The sequence below is a fragment of the Neophocaena asiaeorientalis genome, unplaced genomic scaffold (assembly GCF_003031525.2).
Source record: "Neophocaena asiaeorientalis asiaeorientalis breed wild unplaced genomic scaffold, Neophocaena_asiaeorientalis_V1.1 scaffold263, whole genome shotgun sequence".
NCBI lineage: Eukaryota > Metazoa > Chordata > Mammalia > Artiodactyla > Phocoenidae > Neophocaena > Neophocaena asiaeorientalis.
In genome coordinates this window covers 1,729,966-1,752,413 of record NW_020175015.1, presented here as the reverse complement: position 1 = coordinate 1,752,413, position 22,448 = coordinate 1,729,966, and the positions used below count along the sequence as shown (strand labels likewise).

The 22,448-nt window shown below is 45.9% G+C and overlaps 1 protein-coding gene and 2 pseudogenes across 1 annotated transcript; all 3 read right to left on the bottom strand.

Annotated features, from left to right (window-relative positions):
• Positions 1-565: 565 nt before the first annotated feature.
• UCP2 (uncoupling protein 2) lies at positions 566-7,351 on the bottom strand. Its single transcript, XM_024761943.1, has 8 exons — positions 7,196-7,351; positions 6,238-6,394; positions 3,635-3,854; positions 3,267-3,477; positions 2,080-2,274; positions 1,897-1,998; positions 1,376-1,556; positions 566-1,027 (listed from the first exon to the last, which is right to left on the bottom strand). The coding sequence occupies exons 3-8, from the start codon at positions 3,758-3,760 to the stop codon at positions 913-915; spliced, it is 930 nt and encodes a 309-aa protein (XP_024617711.1). The 5' UTR covers positions 3,761-3,854; positions 6,238-6,394; positions 7,196-7,351; the 3' UTR covers positions 566-912.
• Positions 7,352-17,247: 9,896 nt separating this feature from the next.
• LOC112411075 (protein FAM91A1 pseudogene) lies at positions 17,248-19,014 on the bottom strand (annotated as a pseudogene).
• Positions 19,015-19,224: 210 nt separating this feature from the next.
• On the bottom strand, positions 19,225-20,378 carry LOC112411074 (protein FAM91A1-like; annotated as a pseudogene).
• Between the last annotated feature and the right edge of the window lie 2,070 nt (positions 20,379-22,448).

The window sequence follows — 22,448 nt, the reverse complement described above, 5'->3', positions numbered from 1 at the left end:
GGAAAGACTCCGGCTGAGGCTGGGTGTCTGCTCTACAGCCTGTCCCACCCAATGCAGTTATACCGCCTCCTAAGGGTATGACTGGAGGATGGGAAGCAACCTGACTTGCCCTCACTAAGCCTGGGACTTGGGGGAGGTGGATTTCCCATTTGTAAAATGGAATAAAATAAGCCTACAGCATCTAAGGTTCCTAAGTTCCTCTAAATCTTCCAAGCAGCCCAGGAGAAGCAGGGCAAACAGGGACACTCATTTTGCAGATTAACAGGCCCGGGGCCAGCTGGGGGGGTTGGAAAGGCAGGTACTGGAGTACCAGACACTGGTGAGTGAAAGCTCAAGTGGTGTGGCGAGAGAGCAAGGCCACTGCTGACTCCAGGCCGCTCCTTTACTTGCCACCTCAGCCCTGGCCTGGTCTGGAAAGAGAAGCAGACCGGATGACCTCCACCCAGATTGCTGGAGGAAGATGGGTCACGCGCCCCTTTCCAAGTCAGGTGGCTCCTCCCCTGCCTACCAGGTGCCAAAAGGGCCCATTAGACCAAGACCTCTGGTAACAGAGAGGGAGGAGACGCCAAGGTTGAGCTTGTTTTATGGGTGACGTGCTAGTCGGGCTCAGGGGCAGGAGGCAGGACGAAGAGTCAGGCTGAACTTCTCAAGGGACTGAGGGCTTGAGATGCTGGCTTGCCCAGGCTTCCCACAGTGTCAGCTGGGGTCAACTCCATCAGGACTGTGAGAGGCAACGGGGAGCTGAGGGGTGAAAATGTGGGGAGAGGGAAGGGAGGTGGTGGGAAAGGGAGCAGAGGGAAGGGGTGGGGAGAGAGGGAAGGGGTGGGGAGAGAGGGAAGGGAATGAGGGGAGGAGGAAAAGGGAAGCAGGTCCAGGCTGCAGCCAAAGCCAGAGGTGATCAGCAGGGGAGGCTCAAAAGGGAGCATCCCGGGAAGCACAGGCAGCCATGAGGGCCCGTTTTAGCTGTTCATAGGTGACGAACATCACCACGTTCCAGGAACCCAATCGGAGAAAGGAGGGCATGAACCTACAGGGGAGAAAACACACGTCATCTCTTTCACCCTGCTGGGCCCTGGCATCCAATCCAACCCAGATGCTCTGTCCCAAAGTAAGCTGGGAGGGCCCAGGGAATGGAGCTGTGGCCTGTGAGCAAGAGTCCCCTGTGAGTCTCCATTTTAACACCCACAAAGTAGGCATGATAGCAACTCTGAGAGGAAGGAATTAAGAGCACGAGAATGCCAGGACCAGGATCAGAAATAGTTTGACACGTGGTTGCCACAGCAACCACTCAGTTCTGGGTGGTTCTCTCCCACCTGTGTGATAGGTACAGGTGGCCAGGAGGCCTAGAATTGGGTGGGGTGGATCAGAGGCTCACCCTTTGTAGAAGGCTTGGGGACCCTCCTTCTGGAGCATGGTGAGGGCGCAGTGGCCAGCACTGCGGTACTGGCATAGGGCAGAGTTCATGTATCTCGTCTTGACCACGTCAACAGGGGAGGCGATGATGGTGGTGCAGAAGCCCGCCGCGAAAGCGGAAGTGAAGTGGCAAGGGAGGTCATCTGCCAAGAAGGAGGAGCAGGGGAAGCAGTCAGGACTCCTCACCCCATAATTCCAGAAGGAAAGAGATGATTTAAGTAGCTAAGGTCTCGTGGTTTTAGAGACACAGAGACTGCAGCTGGGACCTCTCCCAGTGTCTCTGAGAGTCACTTTGCCAATCTAGCCTCAGCGCCTCAACGTGCAGAGTGGAAACTTCACCCCAGTTGGCTTCAGTTCAGTGAAAGAGAAACTCATTCCATAAGCAAAGGGGAAATGGGATGAAAAGATGTGGTCTCCAGGCAGACCCACACTGGCTACTGGTTTGGGGGAAGGTGAGACCCAGCATCATCTACCCTAACTCACCTGTCATTAGGTTGGCCTTCAGGAGAGTGTCCTTGATGAGGTCGTAGGTCACAAGCTCAGCACAGTTGACAACAGCATTACGAGCAACATTGGGAGAGGTCCCTGCAGAAAGAAAGGGTGCCTATGTGAGACCAAGGAATAGGGGAAGAGGAGGATGCGGAAGGGAAAACACCTGGTACACACCTTTCCAGAGTCCCCGAAACCCTTCCTCTCGGGCAATGGTCTTGTAGGCCTCAATGGTGCTTTGGTACCTCCGGCCACCTCCAGCCTGGGCGTGCGCTTGGAATCGGACCTTTACCACATCCGTTGGCTGGGCCACGGCCACAGCCAAGGCACCTGTGGTGCTGCCTGCCAGGAGGTGGCTCCCGATGCCGGCATCTGTGGGAGAACCATGGGGGTCAGTGGCCAGCTGGGTTTACACTCATTTCCCACCTCTCCTCACCAAAACCACGTCACTGTCATTTCCTGTCTTCACTATAACCTTTCGGTAATAAGACACAGACTAGCTCTGCTCTGAGAACTTTTTGCATCATACAGTATATCACTGGGAGTGTCTACTACGTGCTGGGCACTGGGACAGAGCGAGGAGCAGGACAAAATGAGACTTAATGCTTTCTTTCATAAAGCATTTTCATTCACTTCATTTTACCTACTCAGCAGCCCTGAGAAATCAGAACCTTTTCTTTTTTTTTTTTGGCAGCGCTGTATGGCTTCTGGGATCTTAGTTCCTGACCAGGGATCAAACCTGGGCCCTGGCAGTGAAAGTCCTAACCACTGGACTGCCAGGGAATTCCCAAGTATCATTTCCATTTGACAAATATGAAAGGCTCCGAGAGAAGTGGCTTTTCTCAAGGACTGGGATTCATAGTACTTGGGTTCTCATCCCTGATCTACTTCTCCCTGCCGTGTGATCTTGGGAAAAGTCAACCTTTTGATCTGGGTTCTCATTTTCCTCACATGTAAAATGGAGGGTGGGCATGGCATGCTGAGAAGGTGAAATGGAAGAGTGCTGGCCTTGGAGGCACAAGTCCTCAGTGTGTTTTCTTTCTGGCTCCCCATTATGTGCCCTTGGCCAAGTCCCTCCCGCCCAAGCAAGCCTCAGCCTCTTCATCTGTAACACAGGGATGATACCACCTGCTCCCGAGGCGGTTGTGAGGACTGTTATGAGACGATGCCCTACTTGGAGGCTGGCACAGCCCAGGTGTTCAGGAATCATTAGAAGAATCAGGGACCCTTCTAGTTCTCAGTTCCTCTGATCTGAAATTCCTCCTAGAGGTCTTGGGGCCTAAAGGAACTGTGCAGCTAAAAGAACGAGGATCAACCATCATTGAGAAGAGGCCAAGAGGCCTATGGCCCAGCTCCACACTCACGCTCAGAGCCCTTGGTGTAGAACTGCTTGACAGAGTCGTAGAGGCCGATGCGGATGGAGGCAAAGCTCATCTGGCGCTGCAGGCCGGCGACCAGCCCTTTGTAGAGGCTGCAGGGGCCCTCGGTGCGCACCATGGTCAGGATGGTGCCCAGCACCCCGCGGTACTGGGCACTGGCCGCAGCCTGCACTGGCCCCTGCCTTTCTCCTTGGATCTGCAAGGCCAAGGCAGGTGGTTGCCCTCCCCATCTTCTTCCATCCCTATGCTCTAAAATTTACAGCGCCGAAAAACCCCACTGGCCCTTGAGGAGTCTGTGTCTTGGAGAGGGAGCAGACTAGCCACCATCAGAACCCCAGGCTTCATCTCCTCACCTGTAGCCGGACTTTAGCAGTATCCAGGGGAAAGGTGATGAGATCTGCAATGCAGGCAGCTGTGCCAGCCCCCAGGAACTTCACAGTGGCAGTAGGGGGCACATCTGTGGCCTTGAACCCAACCATAATGCCAATTCCTGCTACCTCCCAGGAGATGAAGAAAAAAGAAGGGGGCACCTTCAATCAGCAACAAGACGAGACAGAGGAACTCTGCTGGAATCTAAGCCAAGGAGAGAGAAGGTCCATCAGAAGCCGAAGCTCCAGACCCCCCCTTCTCACTACCCCACCCCACTTTCCCTGATAGCACCACCTCCCTAAGCAAGGACCCAGAGCTGCCCCTGGAGGGCAAATAGGAGTGAGCTCCACAGGCACTCAAGCAGGGGCTGGAGAAGCAATTCATTCCTGAGAAGTCCTCCCTTTCACCACAGGGAGTGTCTGGATCACAGCTATCCTAGTGCTACCTCACAGGCACTGGCCCAGCCCTGTGTCTGCTGGGTGCAGAAATTTCACTGATGCCCACATTCCTGATGCTGCAGATCTGTTTAAACGGCAGATAGAAGTGGGGAAAAGGTTTCAGCTAGACCAAGACCTAACAGGCACAAACCCACAGGCTTATGCCCTGGATGTCTTAAGCAGGAGAGGTTCCTATGGGTCTTGAACTAAGTCTAGAAGAAAAGGAGTGAACAAGACCTATTCAGCTCCTTCAATTCAGTCTAATTCTCTTCCCCACCAGCCCGCACACAGCTTGGGCTCTCTAGAGGCACTCTTTCAAGGAGTCTGCTTTGCTGGGCACTGGCTCACTGAGGCGCAGGAGACAATATCTACCCTAGAGGGGGGCTTATTGTCTGGCATGGGATGGACAGGTGATTCAAGCTGCATTTGGGGCTTGCAGAACATAGTCTCAAAGTGCAAAGGAGGGAACATCCAACTCCACTGGGAGAGAAGAAAGGGTGGGTAATCAGAAAAGACTCAGAAAAGGTAGCATTTAGCTGGGCCTTGAAGGATACTGAGCAATTCTCAGGGCTGAGAGTAAGTGCATAAGGTGCTCTACCCACCCCCACCCCGGGGGGTGGGAAAACTATTCCCTCTCTGGCCAGTTTCCTCTCCTCCTATAACACAGAGGGATCCACATCTTCATGAGAGGTGGGGATGCGGAAGTGCAGGTCAGAGCTATAGTGACAAAGGAAACCAAAACCTCCATTTTGTTCTCAGAATTGCAACAACACCTTCCTCCCCTGCCTTGGGAGGAAGTGAGCACAGCACCCCAGTGGAGGAGGGTGACCTGCTTCTCTCCCCTGAGTTTCTTTCTTACACTACATAGGAGTGGCTGCTCTGAGCCTCACCTAATGGGCTGCCCCCATTGCTGGGGCCGGGAGGAAAGTGCTGGCCAGCAGAGGAATGACGTGGTGGCAGTCAGTTGTGAACACACAGACCCATGGAAACAAGATGCTCACCAGGCTTCTTCCTCCTGGCTTCTCATCCCAGGTGGCTGGGCCAACAGGGAAGTCTAAAGGCGACTCACCACTCAGTTCCTGGCCTTATTCATGCTTCCCTGGAGCCTGGCCCACATGAGGCTCAGTGAAGACTGGCACTCAAGCAGCAGAAGCGGTTGGTGAAGGTGTTCCAGAACCCCCAGCGTCCCTGCCCTGACATCCTCGTTCCCCAGGAAGTGCTCCACACCTTTCCTCCCCCCTCTGCCTGGCACATTCTACTAGCTCACTTACTTGTCAGTGCAGCCCTGTGAGGTGGCTGCCCTTACTTCCATGTTTCAGAACAGGGAACTTAGTAAGCGTCCTGTCTGCAGGCTCCAAAGCCTATGCTATTTGCTTTGCACTGTGCCCAGCTCATTTCTTTCCTGCTGTTTTCTCAGCCCCAGGCCTTTCACGAGGAGGTCCAACACCGAAGTTCTCTCATGACAATGTGACAGTTCTGAGAAGGTTCAGGCAAACGGCATTCCCTTCTCTGGGCATCAGAGACATGATGACATGAGTCAATCATGTCCTGACCTTGATCTGGGTTGCAACGTGTTGTGAGGGCCAGAGAAGAATAAGGCCCAGGCCCTGCCCACCTCAGAGACAAGTGCAAAGGCTAAGTTGCCATTTTGAATGTTGCCTTGGCGTTGCCATAAGTCAGGTCCTTCAGAGGCATGGGTATGAAGGCAAAGGTCTCTGTGCTAAAGACCATACTAAGAAGATTAAACTCAGGCCTAACGAGAAAGAGTTAATAATATATTACAATCCCCAGCAAATAACCAGTTTCACCTGATTACTAACTGCAATCTTAAGGATAGTCAAAAGTTTGAGTCAACAATATGTAGTTAGAACAACAGGGTCCTGTCCTAACTCTGCTGCTGACTCCTAGGGTGACCTGGGGCTAATCACTGTCCCACCTGGGCCTCAATATCCTCCTTTGTAAAATGGGGATTACCATCCTTGGATTGTCAGGTCAGCTTAAGGGCTCTGGCCCTTAAGTGCTTTGTGAACGCTAAGAGTGACTTTACTGGGACGGTGGTGCTAGTTATTTGTGTTAATGTCCTGCTAAACCTGCCCCCAGACCACAGGGCTGAGGCAGTAGAAGACCCCTCCCTTAGAATGGACTCTTACCTGGCTCTGTTAGATCTCACGCTGAGGCCTTCAAGATCAAGCTTCTCTAAAGGCATCCCATTCTTCAAAGCTGCCAGTGGCTATCATGGCCTGATCCCTTTGGTTTTCCATAGAAAATGGCTGGGAGATGAAACACCTAATGGTCATACTACGTGTCCTGCAGGTGAGGGCAAAGGAGGAGAGTTTAGAAAGGGAAATGGACCTTAAAGGACCACACCCCAGCAAGGAAAGGGCCATCTGTTCAAGGCACATAAGCCCACTCAATCCTTATCAGGGGGGTGTGAGGGTAGGGCACAGGGTCCATTTCCCACAGGGCAGCTGGGGACTAATTGGAGGAGGGGGACACACTGGAGGAGAGGATGAACCCAGGAGTCCTCCCTCCCCCGTCTGCTCTCTTAGTATCACACATTGCTCTGTTGCAGATTCCTCCTTTAGTGGAACTCAGTATTCTGGAGAAGCGTCCCGCAACACAGCAGACTCTGGTGAGCAGGAGTGGGGCGGTGGTGGGGGAGTCACGATGGGTCAGAGACTCGCTGAGTCAATTAGGAACCAGAGCGGGGCTGCGAGGAGGTTATAGGGGCTGGAGCGGGCCCTGCTGAGGCTGCATCAAGCAGCTCAAAGCCTCCTGCCAGCAGAAAGAGCCCCAGGAATGGCCTGGGGCCGCCTGGAGTGGCAGAGGTCATTCTGGTCTTCGCTGAAGGTCCCCCATCCCGGCCGAGGAGAGGAAGTGGAAGGGTGAAGGCTTATATTACAGCCATTCGAACGCGAGAGGTAAAGAGCAAGACATGAAAAGAGTGAAAGAAGAGAGAGAAAGAAAAACAACAAAAGGTAAAATACAAAATAGGGTGGGAGGTGAGGAGTGAAATTAAAGGTGGCGCGCGGGTCCCTTCCGCCGGGGTAGCGGGAGTAGGGCAGATATAGCGGGCGCAGGGCTGGGGCGGGCCGGGGCCGGGCTCACCGGGCCGCAGGGAGAACAATCAAGTACTGGCAGATATGTCAGTCGGCGGGCGGAGCGCGCATCCACGGAGAGCAGACTGTTCTCGACCCAAAGACGCGGCCGGCCGGGCTTGCAGAGACGTAGGCAGAGGGTGCGGCGCGACTTCGGTCTATGGGGAGTGGCCGGCTGGGCGGGGGCGGGACCTGCGGTCTCCGAGGGCTGGGAGGCGGCCCTTTAGTTGCAGCATTTCCGCAGAGACCGCCACGCCCAGGGTTTTCTCCGCGCCTTCCTCCACTTCCATTTTCGGGAGCCGATCCCAGCGTCTGCCCCATCGTTTCCCCATAGGGTTACCCCTCGCCGCGCCAACTTCATCGTGAAGATGGCAAGACTGACTCCCGGAAAGAAGCAGAGGCTGCCCAGGGTCGTACACGCCTCTGGCCCCTAGCCAGGGCTCTCTCTTTTTTTTTTAATGTATTTATTTATTTATTTATGGCAGTGTTGGGTCTTCGTTTCTGTGCATGGGCTTTCTCTAGTTGTGGCAAGCGGGGGTCACTCTTCATCGTGGTGCGCAAGCCTCTCACTATCGCGGCCTCTGTTGTTGCGGAGCACAGGCTCCAGATGCGCAGGCTCAGTAATTGTGACTCACGGGCACAGTTGGTCCGCGGCATGTGGGATCTCCCCAGACCAGGGCTCGAACCCGTGTCCCTTGCATTGGCAGGCAGATTCTCAACCACTGCGCCACCAGGGAAGCCCAGGGCTCATTTTAACAGCGCCCAGAGGCTCGGGTAGAAGAGCACTCTCTCCTTTCAGGGATGCAGTCAGCTGGTCCCAACTCAGCCGCCCGTGATTCCGCAGACCGCCCGCACTCCCCAGGTGCCAGCGCGGGACCCCGCGGGGCGGGGCCTCCCTACCGGCCTCGCTGGCGATTGGTTAAGGGAGCCGTGGGTCCAGAGGAAGAAGCCAATCTGGGCTGCAGCAGCAGGTGGCCGATCACCGCCAACAGCCGTTGGGTGCGGCTGGGTTTCCCGCTGCCTCCGGGTCCTGTCCTGGGCTCCTCGGGGACTTCAGGACGGGGAGGGGTCACGGAGCGTGACGCTCCCGCCCCCACTTACAGAAGAGCCAATGGTCAGGAGCCCCTCGAGTGAGAAGGCCGAACAGGGCGTGGACCTGCTGCGTGTCTAGGCCCCGGCATGAGAAAGGGATGGTAGGTGAACCGGGACTGGGTCGCCCTCAGGTTGTTGGTGGTCTTATGAGGGTGACAGACACGTAAACAACCGGTAATTGTGTCCTGTGGCCGGACAAACACGTGCACGTGGAGTGTAGAAGCAGATAGTCTATGTTCGCCCTTGGACTCTATGTCCCTACTTTTGTGTACCTTCTGACTCCCTCTACCTCTTTTCAGTCTTGTCGGCTGTCTGGGACTGTTGTAAGAATTCGTGGAGGTCGTGGAAGCCATATCGTTGACTACATTGTAAGCTCTTCTAGAGCAGGAAGCTATTTCCTATATTTTTACTATCTCAACCTTCTAAGACCCGCTTTAGATGTGGACAGGGACCGTTGCCTGCCATTCTGGTAAACAAAGAATGTTGCCCACCATTCCAGTTCCATAAGGATCTGGCCATTAGTCACGGCAGCCTTCCACCCACGGTGAGCCCTGAAAGGAATTCAGGGTGGAGAAAAACAGGAAGTATTCTGTGCTTTGGATTCTATTGGCCCTAGGTAGTTAAGATGCATACCTAAGGAATAATTTAAATGAACTTGGATTCTTGCATCTTCCCATATACAGAAAAGCACTAAAATCATTAATTTGAGATGTCTGTTCTTTGTGATTGACAGTAATCTTTTGATGTTCAACTACATTTTTTTCCAGCAAAAAACTCCTATTTATCCTGGCTTCTCTCTTACCTCTTCCGAGCAGTTCCTCAAAGCTATCTGAGAGGCCATCTCCTGGGCTGTTGTCTTCAGTAAGATCCCCAAATAAAACTTAACTCGCTACTTTTAGGTCGTGTGTTTTTCTTCAGTTTACATATAGTAGAGGCTCAATGCATGCTGTTTGGGCTGCTGTTGAAAGTGCCCTTGGTAAGTGTAATGGGAGGATCTGGGAAGATGAACATTTAGTGAGTGCAGTTATTATGTTCAGATTCAGTGTGGATACTTCACATAACCCTGTGAGGCTGGTATTAACCTCTGATCTACAGATGCATGCCAAAGAGGTTAAATCATCTGCCTAATGTAACACGGTTAGGAATGGTGCGCCATGACTTAAGCCCTGGTTAATCAGCCCAGTGTGTGTATTTTTTGTCCACAAGCAGAAGGAATTGTCAGCCAGGAGACTATAGCTGGAATGGGACTGGATAATTATAGCAGAAAAGAAAAGACACACTGAGCATATGATCCTGGCAGAAACAAAGTGGAAACTGAGAAATCCAGCCACAAATTTATTTCTGGCACTGTGGAGTCTCCCATCCACTGCTGGCCTATCTTTTGCACATAAGCTTCTGTCTTTGGCTGTGATAAATGGATTCCCAGGATACTCAGCAAGTTTGTGGTGAGACTACTGAACTGGTCGGTGATCTTTGAGGAGACATGAAAAATAGAGTAAAACAAAGGCTTGGAAATAAATGTGTTGCCCTGATTGCCAAAACAGGGAAGAATCTGGATTTCAAAGACTATATACCTGTGAGATGTTTGTTCATCCCTAGCAAAATTCAAGGGACTGTTAAAAGGATGATATGTGGATACTAAAAAGAGAAGTAGATATCACCAGGATTCAACATGGATTTCTTAAGAAGTCCTGTTAAATTCTCTTTTCCTTAGGATGGAGCCAGGCAGATCAGGGTGTTGCTACAGACACTGTACCTCTGGATTTTTAGAGGTACAGCTCATCCAAATCATAAGATGTCTTATGGAGAAAGTGAAGAATGTTTGGTGTCAACTGAAAAAAACACACAACCTAAAAGTTGAGAATTATATTTTATTTGGGGCATTACTGAGGCCTTAAGCCCAGGATACAGCCTCTCAGATACCTCTGAAGGACTGTTCTGAAGAGGTAGGGGAGGAGCCAGGGTATATAGGAGTTTCTGCAAAACTGAACATCAAAAGATTACTGCTAATTAAAGAAAAACCAGATATCTCAAGTTAATGAATTTAGCACTCTTCTATGTATGGGAAGATGCAAGGGTCTGGGCTAAATAAAATTATATCCTGTTTTTCTCCATCATGAATCCCCTTAGGGTGCACCATTGGTGATGGCTGCAGTGGCTGATGGACTGATAGTCTCAACATCCTTTGTTTACTGATACGGCAGGCAGACATTCTTTGTCCACAATGGGTACAGATAAGTGCATTTTACAAACCTGTTTCACATCTAGTTCACTGAAAAAAAAAATATGTATCTGTACTTATAGTTTTGGAACTTTAAAATTTTAAAAAAGTTGTTTGAAACACTGAAAATGAAAAAGACACAAGAAAGACACTGATTTTTTTTTTTTGTAAATTTATTTTATTTTTGGCTGTGTTGGGTCTTCGTTGCTGTGCGCAGGCTTTCTCTAGTTGCAGCGAGCGGGGGTTACTCTTCATTGCAGTTCCTGGGCTTCTCATTTGGTGGCTTCTCTTGTTGCGGAGCACAAGCTCTAGGCACGGGGACTTCAGTAGTTGTGGCTCGCGGGCTCTAGAGCCAGGCTCAGTAGTTGTGGTGCACGGGCTTAGTTGCTCCGCGGTATGTGGCTCTTCCTGGACCAGGACTCGAACCTGTGTCCCCTGCAATGGCAGGCGGATTCTTAACCACTGCGCCACCAGGGAAGCCCCACACCCACCCGCACCTCCCCAACCCAGTCCATATCTTTTTGTTGTTTGTTCTTCTCTTTCTTGATTTTTTAAAAAAAAAAAAAAAAAAGGTGGGGGAAATGGCCACCCAAAACGAGGTAGAATTACTTTGAACATTTGCAACAACAAAACTGGATTAAATTCTTTAATGAATCTTTGTTGTCAAGTAAGAAACCCTGCATTTTAAATATTAAATTGGGGGCTTCCCTGGTGGAGCAGTGGTTGAGAGTCCGCCTGCCGATGCAGGGGACGCGGGTTCGTGCCCCGGTCCGGGAATATCCCACATGCTGCGGAGCGGCTGGGCCTGTGAGCCATGGCCGCTGAGCCTGCGTGTCCGCGTACCACAAAAAACAAACAAAAACAAAACAAAAAAACAAAAAACAAAATTATATTGGGAAAACACTCTTAAGAGTTAAAAGATGCTTCTTTGTGTGAATTAATGTGTGATTGAAATAAAGCTCAGTTCATAAAGCAGAGCACGAACATAGCAGTTGTTCACATTTTGCTCATAGCTCTGAAAATGCAAGTTCTCCCCCAGTTTCTTTCTTTCTTTTTTTTTTGGTACGCCGGCCTCTCCCTGTTGTGGCCTCTCCCGTTGCAGAGCACAGGCTCCGGATGCGCAGGCTCAGCGGCCGTGGCTCACGGGCCCAGCCGCTCCGCAGCATGTGGGATCTTCCCGGACCGGGGCACGAACCCGCGTCCGCTGCATCGGCAGGCGGACTCTCAACCACTGCGCCACCAGGGAAGCCCTCCCCCAGTTTTTTTACAGGATGATAGGCCTTCAGCTGGTGATCAGATGGCTAACATTTCCATTTTTATATAAGAAACAACTTGATCACATGGTTTTTCAGTGCCTTCCCTAAAATCCATGATTGTTAATAGATTCTATTTTTTCCTCCATTATTTCTCAAAGGAAATATAGCAGCAAATTCATTCACTGCCAACCATTACAAATATTCAGTCCTTTGTTAAGGTACATAACATTACAGTAGGCTTAGAGTGCTAATATATAGATAATAAAATAACTATAGCTAGTAAAACAAAGCAAATGAAAAGAAAATTAAAGAGCCTTGATCAAATGAAATACAACTTTCAACTGAAACACTGTAGAAATTATATATTGAAAAGCACTAGGAATATACAATAATTCAGTAACAATTATTGAGGGAATAAATGAAAGAATCACAGTGATTAGAAATTATTTTCATATTAATATGTATATTAGGGGGTTCTCCAGAGAAACAGAGCCAACAGGATATGTGTGTATATGTAAAGAGAGATTTTTGGGTGGTTGCTGGGGGCATGCTGCGTGGCTTTCGGGATGTTAGTTCCCCGACCAGGGATTGACCCCTGGCCATGGCAGTGAAAGCACCAAGTCCTAACCATTGAATCACCAGGGAAGTCCCCATAAAGAGAGATTTTTTAAAAGGAGTTGGCTTGTGCAATTATGGAGAATTGACAAGCCCAAAATACATAGCATAGACCTGCATATGTAGTTAGAGACCCAAGGAAGAGTTGCAGTTCAAGTCCAAATGCAGTCCTCTGGTAGAATTCCTTTTTGTTTGGGGGAGGTCAGTCTGTTCTGTTCAAGCCTTCAACTGATTGGATGAGGCCCACTTAGGTATGGGGGCAGGGGTAACCTGCTTTACTCAAAGTCCACTGATTTAATGTTAATCTCATCCAAAAAACACCTTCACAGAAACATCCAGAATGTTTGGCCAAGTTTCTGGGCACTGTGACCCAGCCAAGTTGACACAAAATTAACCATCACAGTATGTATTAGTTTTCCTTATATAGATAAGCATAGCATATATTTAGTTTCCAGTTCATGTAAGACAAATTAGAAAACTAAACATTATTACATTTACTCCAATTACAGCACTGACTGAGCCACAGGTAACTTGGTCTAAAATTTTTAGTATTGAACACATGGTTGTGTTAACAGTTCAAAGAAAGACATATATTTCTAGAAGTAAGTTAAATGCACATGTAGTTTTATAAAGAACAAAAAACCATCAGTAAAAATATTTAGGTTATAATATTCCCAGAGTCTATTTTCCACATTCTTGTTTGGTTAATTTGGTCACAATTTTAAACTGTAAAAATTACCCTTTAGAGGAACTAAACTATAACATGACATAAACTTCCTAAGGAAGGTAACTTGAAAAATATAAAAAGTGATTCCAATTTTTCTAAGTAACATTTGAGATACTACAAGAGCAAATTAATTAAGAAAACCTTTGAAATTATTCAATTATCTTTAAAGTTATACTGGTATAATTTAATATCTAGAATGCCTAAAATAATGTTTTCATAGTAGATTTATCACTAGAGTATTTTGATCTTGAAAGCCTCAGTGCTTCTTTTTTTTTTTTTGGCTGCATTGGGTCTTCGTTGCTGTGCGCAGGCTTTCTCTAGTTGTGGCGAGTGGAGGCAACTCTTCGTTGTGGTGCTCAGGCTTCTCATTGTGGTGGCTTCTCTTATTGTGAAGCACGGGCTCTAGGTGTGCAGGCTTCGGTAGTTACAGCATGTGGGCTCAGTAGTTGTAGCACACGGGCTCAGTAGTTGCAGTGCATGGGCTCAGTAGTTGTGGCTCGTGGGCTCTAGAACGCAGGCTCAGTAGTTGTGGTGCACGGGCTTAGTTGCTCCGTGGCATGTGGGATCTTCCTGGACCAGGGATACGAACCTGTGTCCCCTGCATTGGCAGGAGGATTCTTAACCACTGCGCCACTAGGGAAGTCTAGCCTCAGTGCTTCTGATGTGTAGCCTTAACCTGAAATCATAATCCTCGGTTTGCAAACATCAAATTCAATTTTATGTTAGTTGATATAGAAACGAAACAAAAAATTCTTAAATCAAGGTGATAGCATGCAGCAACCATTGCTACCAAAATGGAAAAGTTCTATTTTTCCTTAGAGATTCTATGAAAAGAAAACCCACAGTGAGTGACAAAGTCTACACATAAACATTGTTTAAAAATAGGATATTTGCCAAAAATAGAAAATAATCCAAATGTCCACCAATTGTTGAATGGATAAATAAAATGTAGTATACCCAAATAATGGGATACTATTCAACAGTATAAAAAGCAATAAAAAGGAATGAAGTACTGATACATGCTACAATATGGATAAGCCTTGAAAACATTATGCTAAGTGAAGGAAACCAGTCACAGAAGACCACATAGTGTATGTTCCCATTTATATAGGCAAATCTATAGAGACAGAAAGTAGAGCTAGGGAGGATGGGGGAACTTGGGCATGACAGATAACAGGTAAGGGGGTGTGGTTGTTTTGGGGATGAGGAAAATGTTCTAAAATTGATTGTGGTGATAGTTGCACAACTCTGATTTACTAAAAAGCATTGAATTTTACTCTTTAAATGGGTGAATTGTGTGATATGTGAATTATATTTCAATGATGCTGCTACCAAAAAAAACAAGAGAGAGAGAAACAAAACAATATGCAAATCAGACCATGTTAACATCCTTTCAAGGACTGCTCTTGCACTCTGAATAAATTCTAAATGGGTTAAAAAAAAAAAAGAATGTTTTCCAAAATTTCTCGCGAAATGTCAGTGAAACTTTATAGTCTGAATTAAGACCTTATAAAACAAGGTTAAATTATACATAATTTTGCTGATTTGCATTATCTTCCACATATAAAACAAGGTTAAATTGTACTGATTTGCATACCTTCAACAAGGTTCAGCTGATATACATAATTTATAGGTATCTACAGGAATTCTTTTTTTTTTTTTAACTTTATTTATTTTTTTTGGCTATGCTGTGCAGCTGCTCGGCTTGTGTGATCTCAGTTCCCTGATCAGGGAGAAGTGAAAGCACGGAGTCCTAACCCCTGGACTGCCAGGGAATTCCCTCCATAGTAATTCTTAATGTCTCATCATATCTTCTCTCAGTAATTGTTGTTTATTGTTTTATACTCTTTCTATTCTAAATACCAAGAAGTCTTTTCACAGGGAGAGTTAAATCACTTTCCATTATCCCCAAAAGTGTAGGTAACAAAATATAAAATTAAATAAGATTTGTTAAAGTAACATAAAATCTCCATAACAATATTCAGTGACTGCTTATAAATGTTACCAGTTATCATAAAGTCTATAAAGTTTATCCTTAGATTAATAAAAAGAAATGTAGGGACTTCCCTGGCGGTCCAGTGGTTAAGACTCTGCACTTCTAGTAAACTCAAAATGGATTAAAGACCTAAATGTAAGACTGGACACTATAGAACTCTTAGAGGAAAACATAGGAAGAACACTCTTTGACATAAATCACAGCAAGGTCTTTTTTGACCCACCTTCTAGAGTAATGGAAATAAAAATAAAGATAAACAAATGGGACCTAATGAAACTTAAAAGCTTCTGCACAGCAAAGGAAACCATAAACAAGATGAAAAGACAGCCCTTAGAATGGGAGAAAATAATTGCAAATGAAGCAACTGACAAAGGATTAACCTCTAAAATATACAAACAGTTTATGCAGCGCAATATCAAAAAAACAAACAACCCAATCAAAAAATGGGCAGAAGAAGACTTCCCTGGTGGCACAGTGGTTAAGAATCCGCCTGCCAATGCAGGGGACATGGGTTCGAGCCCTGGTCCAGGAAGATCCCACATGCTGCGGAGCAACTAAGCTGGTGTGCCACAACTACTGAGCCTGCACTCTAGAGCCCGTGAGCCAAAACTACTGAGCCCATGTGCCACAACTACTGAAGCCCAAGCACCTAGAGCCTGTGCTCTGCCACAAGAGAAGCCACCACAATGAGAAGCCTGTGTGCCACAACGAACAGTAGCCCCTGCTTGCCACCACTAGAGAAAGACCATGCCCAGCAATGAAGACCCAATGCAGCTAAAACTAAATAAATGGAAAAAAAAGAAAAAAAGGGCAGAAGACCTAAATAGACATTTCTCCAAAGAAGACATACAGATGGCCAAGAGATGCATGAAAAGATGCTCAACATCACTAATTATTAGAGAAGTGCAAATCAAAAGTACAATGAGGTATCACCTCACACTGGTCAGAATGGGCATCATTAAAAACTCTACAAACAATAAATGCTGGAGAGGGTGTGGAGAAAAGGGAACCCTCTTGCACTGTTGGTGGGAATGTAAATTGATACAGCCACTATGGAGAACAGTATGGAGGTTCCTTAAAAAACTAAAAATAGAATTACCATATGACCTAGCAATTCCACTACTGGGCATATACCCAGAGAAAACCATAACTCAAAAAGACACATGCGGACTTCCCTGGTGGTGCAGTGGTTAAGAATCCACCTGCCAGTGCAGAGGACACAGGTTCGAGTCCTGGTCTGGGAAGATCCCACATGCTGCAGAGCAACTAAGCCCGTGTGCCACAACTACTGAGCCTGCGCTCTAGAGCCCGTGAGCCACAACTACTGAGCCCAAGTGCCACAACTACTGAAGCCCACGTGCCTAGAGCCCGTGCTCCACATCAAGAGAAGCCACTGCAATGAGAAGCCCACGCACCACAAGGAAGAGTAGCTCCCACTTGCCACAACTAGAGAAAGCCTGCGCGCAGCAATGAAGACCCAATGCAGGCAAAGATAAATAATAAATAAAATTAATTAATTAAAGAAAAAAAAAGACACATGCATCTCAATGTTCATTGCAGCACTATTTACAATAGCCTGGTCATGGAAGCAACCTAAATGACCATCGACAGACGAATGGATAAAGAAGATGTGGTACGTATATATAATGGAATATTACTCAGCCATAGAAAGGGACAAAATTGGGTCATTTGTAGAGACATGGATGGACCTGGAGACTGTCATACAGAGTGAAGTAAGTCAGAAAGAGAAAAACAGATGTTGTATATTAATGCATATATGTGGAATCTAGAAAAATGGTACAGATGAACCGGTTTGCAAGGCAGAAATAGAGACAACAGATGGAGAGAACAAGTATATGGACACCAAGTGGGGGAAAGGGAAGGTGGGCTGAATTGGGAGATTGGGATTGACTTATATATACTACCTAATATGTATAAAATAAGTAACTAATGAGAGCCTGCTGTATATCACAGGGAACTCCATTTTGCTGTACAGTAGAAACTAACACAACATTGTAAAACAATTATACCCCAATTAAAAAAAAAAAAAAAGACTGTGCTTCCAATGCTGGGAGCTTGGGTTCAATCCCTGGTTGGGGAACTAAGATACCGCATGCTGCTTGCTGTGGCCAAAAAACCCCTAAAAAACGAAAAAAAACCCAAAAAATTTTGCCTTAAAATAAAAGTACAGTGCTGATTCCTAAAAAGTTCTTTGTTAAAAAGAAACAAACAACCTAGGGATCAATCAAAAAAAAAAAAAAAGGAGCTTTTTGTTGCATTAGGATGTGCTGTAATGAGCAAGACTCCAGACAAAATTAAATGTTTGCCAAACATCAATACAACACACTTTTAACATCATTAAGTGTAAGTTATATTGCACCAGCAGAATAGTTTTTTTGACTGGCACTATAAAGCTAACTTTAAGAAAGAAAAAAAGACACCAAGTGTGAATAAAAAATGGCGTAACTAAATTACTGCAAATGAAGATTAGCAGTGAGAAGTGAGGAAGGTGACACTCTAAACCATTCTGATACGATGGCATCTCTAATTTACAAGAAGCAGAACTCCCGTATCAGCATAAGATGGTAAAGTGGACTTGAAAAAGTTGGCCTCAGTGTGTATATCCAGTGTTGAAGCACCTTCCCTGAATGAGTGAGCAAAGTTAAGGACATGTAGAGAGAATTTTATGCTGCAATGTCAGAGTCTTTGATGGCTTTCTTCTCTGCAAAAGGTGTATGTAGCAGTTTTCCTACAAACTTCTCATTTAATTCAGAGCTAAATAGTGGAATTTCAAAGCACAGCTTAAGAGAAAGCCAGTCACTTCTGCTGTGGCAACATCAGAGTTGTGTTTTGTTGTTGAATCTGTTGTTGCTTCCTCAATGACCATTTCACAGGATTCTTCATTTGCTCTGAGCCAGAAGTTAAATACGGTAAATCAGGTTCTCCTTTCTCATCAGAAGCATCACCAGGTTTTCTGTTTACACGTTGACTAGAAGCTTAGATAAGGTGACACATTCACAGAAATCCCTGCAAGCCCACTTTATTCCTTAATATTTGCAATGTTTTATGAACATCCATATTGATACAGCAAACTTTCCTTATAGTTCTGTTTTAATCAAATGGAAAAGGTTTTTCTCATCCCATCATTTAACATCTGAGCTAATCTGAAGTAGGAATTACTTCAGGATTATGACTCCAAAACATTATTAATACTCAGTATTAGCTCTGAAATATATCTGATGGTTTTTGAAGCCTTCTACCTTTGTCCAGTAAAAGAAATAGGGATCTGACTTCTGAGCAGTGGCTTCTGGATAACTGGTCTAATATTCTGAGGAGTACTATTGCTGATGGGCTGTATTCATAAATGAGAGGAGCCATGGAAACAAGCCATGTGTAATTTTGTTTAGAACTCTGCTGCAAGTCACAGGGTCCGAATCAAGAAGGCTCTCACACCTTTTAAAAGATCCAGAAGAAAACCATAATTGATTGTTCTGGCTATGTAGTTGTGTGACTGTATCATTATTATACAGAGACAGTATGGTGTTTCTCAGAGTGAGTGCCTGATCAGAATATCTCTGCAGTCTGCACTTTTTCTTCATCAGTGTTTTGAACCTTTTCTAGTTCTGTAAGGAAGCTGTCCAGAGACTTATGTGAAAGTCTGCCAACTTTTGGTACAGGATTTCTCATCATTACAAAGGAAAGTGTTGAGTCAAATAGGCAAGCAATATGCTTTGTGAGTCCTGTAGACAGATCCAAATTGCTTATACTGGCTGTGTCAGCTGGATCTTGACTATTTCTATCAGTACCAGAGCTGACAAAACTTCTTTTCAGGACTCCTACTTTCCTTGCCATCTTTTTTTTTTTAATTAAATGTAATTAATTAATTAATTTTGGTTTATTTTGGTTGCATCGGGTCTTAGTTGCGGCACATGGGATCTTCCGTTGCAGCGCACAGGCTTCTCTCTAGTTGTGGCGTGCAGGTTTTCTCTCTCCAGTTGTGGCCCGCGGGCTCCAGGGCACGTGGGCTCTGTAGTTTGCGGCACGTGGGCTCTCTCGTTGAAGCGCGTGAGCTCAGTAGTTGCGGTGCGCGGGTTTAGTTGCCTTGCAGCACGTGGGATCTTAGTTCCCCGACCAGGGATTGAACCCACATCCCCTGCATTGGAAGGTGGATTCTTTACCACTGGACCACGAGGGGAGTCCCTTTCATTGCCATCTTATATCGAATAAAAAGAGTATCTTTTGTGGATGGAAAGTCCTTTTAAATCTTTTTGCAGATGGAACATTGCACCTTGACGAATGTACTTGCTGCACATTTATTACTTATGTCTCTTCTTAGGGGCAGAGCCCAGGCAGCAATACATGGAAACATTCTTAGCCAGTGACATGTCTCTCTCAAGGACATTTGCAAGCTCTGCAACATTAGCATGCTCATCTATTGAAAGAAATATAAAGTTTCAAAGTAATCACCTAGTTATCTTGAACTCAATTCATTACAAAACCTTCAGGAGAATAAAATTCAGATAAATAATAAATAATTCAAATAAATCCTTTGTTGTATAAACTATGTAGCATATTATAATATAGGGATTCAGAGAGTTGAGTATATTTCTCAGGCAAAATGCACATCTTTATGTCATTTTTGAGTTCTGACCAGCCTACCACCATGCCTCTTTGGCAGTTTCCACTGGCTTTATTGGTAGAAGATGTGACCATTCCTCAAATTTCAAAAAGAAAAAGTTTGATGATCTACACTGATTCATAATATCAATGTACTGCTATCTTTTTATTGCCAAGAAAACTTAGATAGTCAGCCCTAATAAAATTGGGCAATGAAGCATAACGTTTTTTTTGGCCATGCCAGGCGACTTGTGGGATTTTAGTTCCCAGACCAGGGACTGAACCTGGGCCACGGCAGTGAAAGCCCGCAATCCTAACTACTAGACCACCAGGGAACTCCTAAAGCATAACTTTTTTCATTGTTCATAATGTCCTCTATAATCTCAGCGTAATATGATAATGGTGTTATCCTCAGACCCTTTACCACAATACCCAATAAATGGTAAATATACAGCGTGAAATAATCTCGACTGTAATAGTTCCTCAGAGTATTTGCATTCAATCTTTCTTGACGTATTTAAGTTATATTTCTGTATCATAACTGACTGTGGGTATGTAGAGGACAATCTGCTTTGCATATTTCCTCTGTGAATTTCCAAGACCCTATCACGTGTTGGTGGGCAGCCTGTTCCGTGAGTGGCTGTGCCTGATGTGGAACTTCCTATCCATGGTGCAAGGGCCCTGGGACAGCTGGTGGGGAGCCTGCAGGAGGCCTGGTGCCTTACACTTTGGAATGCCCGGCTGCCCGGTGAGGGCTCCATACAGCTCAGCACGGCAGAGAACAGTGTCAGGGGTGCATCAGAGAATCTCAGTTTCTTCATTAAATTATACTTTAAGGAAAAAAGAGCTTTTAAAATTAAAATCATCATTCTTGTAAATAATTATGCAGGTTCACTCATCTACTCTCATATGTGACTGTTCCTCAAATTTCAATGAAAGGATTGGAGAATGCCTTCCTTTTGCTTCTCTCCATTTCAAAATTCTTGCCTATGTGACTCTTTTATTTCTAGGTTTACCATATCCTTTCCAGAGTGATCCCTCCTACCTGCACGCATTATTCTATGCTCTTCTGTTTTCTCTAGGACCTTTCCTCCTATCTTCAATCTTTCCTTTCTTCTACTCTGTGTGTGTGTGTGTGTGTGTGTGTGTGTGTGTGTGTGTGTGTGTGTATATAAATTAAAAGATAACCTCAGGACTTTCCTACTCCTTTTACAGTGGCTATTTTTTCTCCTTTCTTTCTCTGCCAAACTTTCTGGACAGTTGGCTGTCCTCTGACATGTCAGCTTCTGGCACAGCTCTTACATGTCTGATGAATGAATAAATGAATGATCTCACATTCATCTCTTCATTCACTTTACGCCAGCCACACAGGTCTTTTTTTCTGTTCTTTGAACATGCCAAGCTCCTTCCCATAGGACCTGTGGACTGCTTGTTCCCTTTTCCTGGAACACTTTTCCTCAGATCTTTACGTGGCTAGCACCTCTCATTATCCCTACAGACACACACACACACACACACACACACACTTCTTGGAGATCACCAGTGGTCCCTTCTTCAAGTTGAGTGCACTTTTTTTTTATTTATCAATTTTCTTTTATTTATGTGTGGCTGAGTTGTGTCTTTGTTACTGCGCACATGCTTTCTCTAGTTGCAGTGAGCGGGGGCTACTCTTTGTTGGAGAGCACGGGCTCTAAGCGTGCAGGCTTCATTAGTTGTGGCTCATGGGCTCTAGAGCACAGGCTCAGTAGTTGTGGCACACGGGCTTAGTTGCTCCGGGCATGTGGGATCTTCCCCGACCAGGGTTCGAACCCGGTCCCCTGCATTGGCAAGTGGATTCTTAACCACTGCGCCACCAGGGAAGCCCTGAGTGCACTTTTAAGTAAAATTTTTATAGAAGTATAACATACATATTAAACAGTGCACAAATCATAAGTGTACAGCTTGATAAACTTTCATATAGTGAATGCCTCTATATAATTTGCACTCATCAAGAAACATTAACATTATTTGTGAATTATTCTTCAATAAACCTAAAAAATTTTAAAAAGAAACATTATTAACACCGCAGAAACAACCTCTCATGTCCCTTCTCAGTCACTATTTTCCCAGAGAATAACTACTGTACTGATTTTTTAAAATATATTTATTTATTTATTTGGCTGCATCAGATTTTAGTTGTGGCATGCAGGATCTTTTTTGTTTTGTTTTGTTTTTTGTTTTTTGCGGTATGTGGGCCTCTCACTGTTGTGGCCTCTCCCGTTGCAGAGTACAGGCTCCAGACGCACAGGCTCAGTGGCCATGGCTCACGGGCCCAGCCGCTCCGCGGCACGCGGGATCCTCCCGGACCGGGGCACGGACCCGCGTCCCCTGCGTCGGCAGGCGGACTCCCAACCACTGCGCCACCAGGGAAGCCCCCCTATACTGATTTTTAACATCAAATATTTGTTTTGCCTGTTCTTAAACATCATATACATGGAATTGTACTATTTTCTGTCTTTCACTCAACATTAAATTTGTGAGATTCAGCCAAGTTACATGAAGTTGTAGACCTTTAATTATCGTTGCTGTATAGTCTCTACTGTATGAGTATATCCAGCGTATTCACTCTACTGCTGATGGGACATTTCAGTTGTGTCCACTTTTTGTCTGTTACAGTAGTACTGCCATGAACTGTCATAACCTTTTGCACTCTTAATAGCCTTATTGAGGTACAACTTAAATACCATACAATTCACTCAT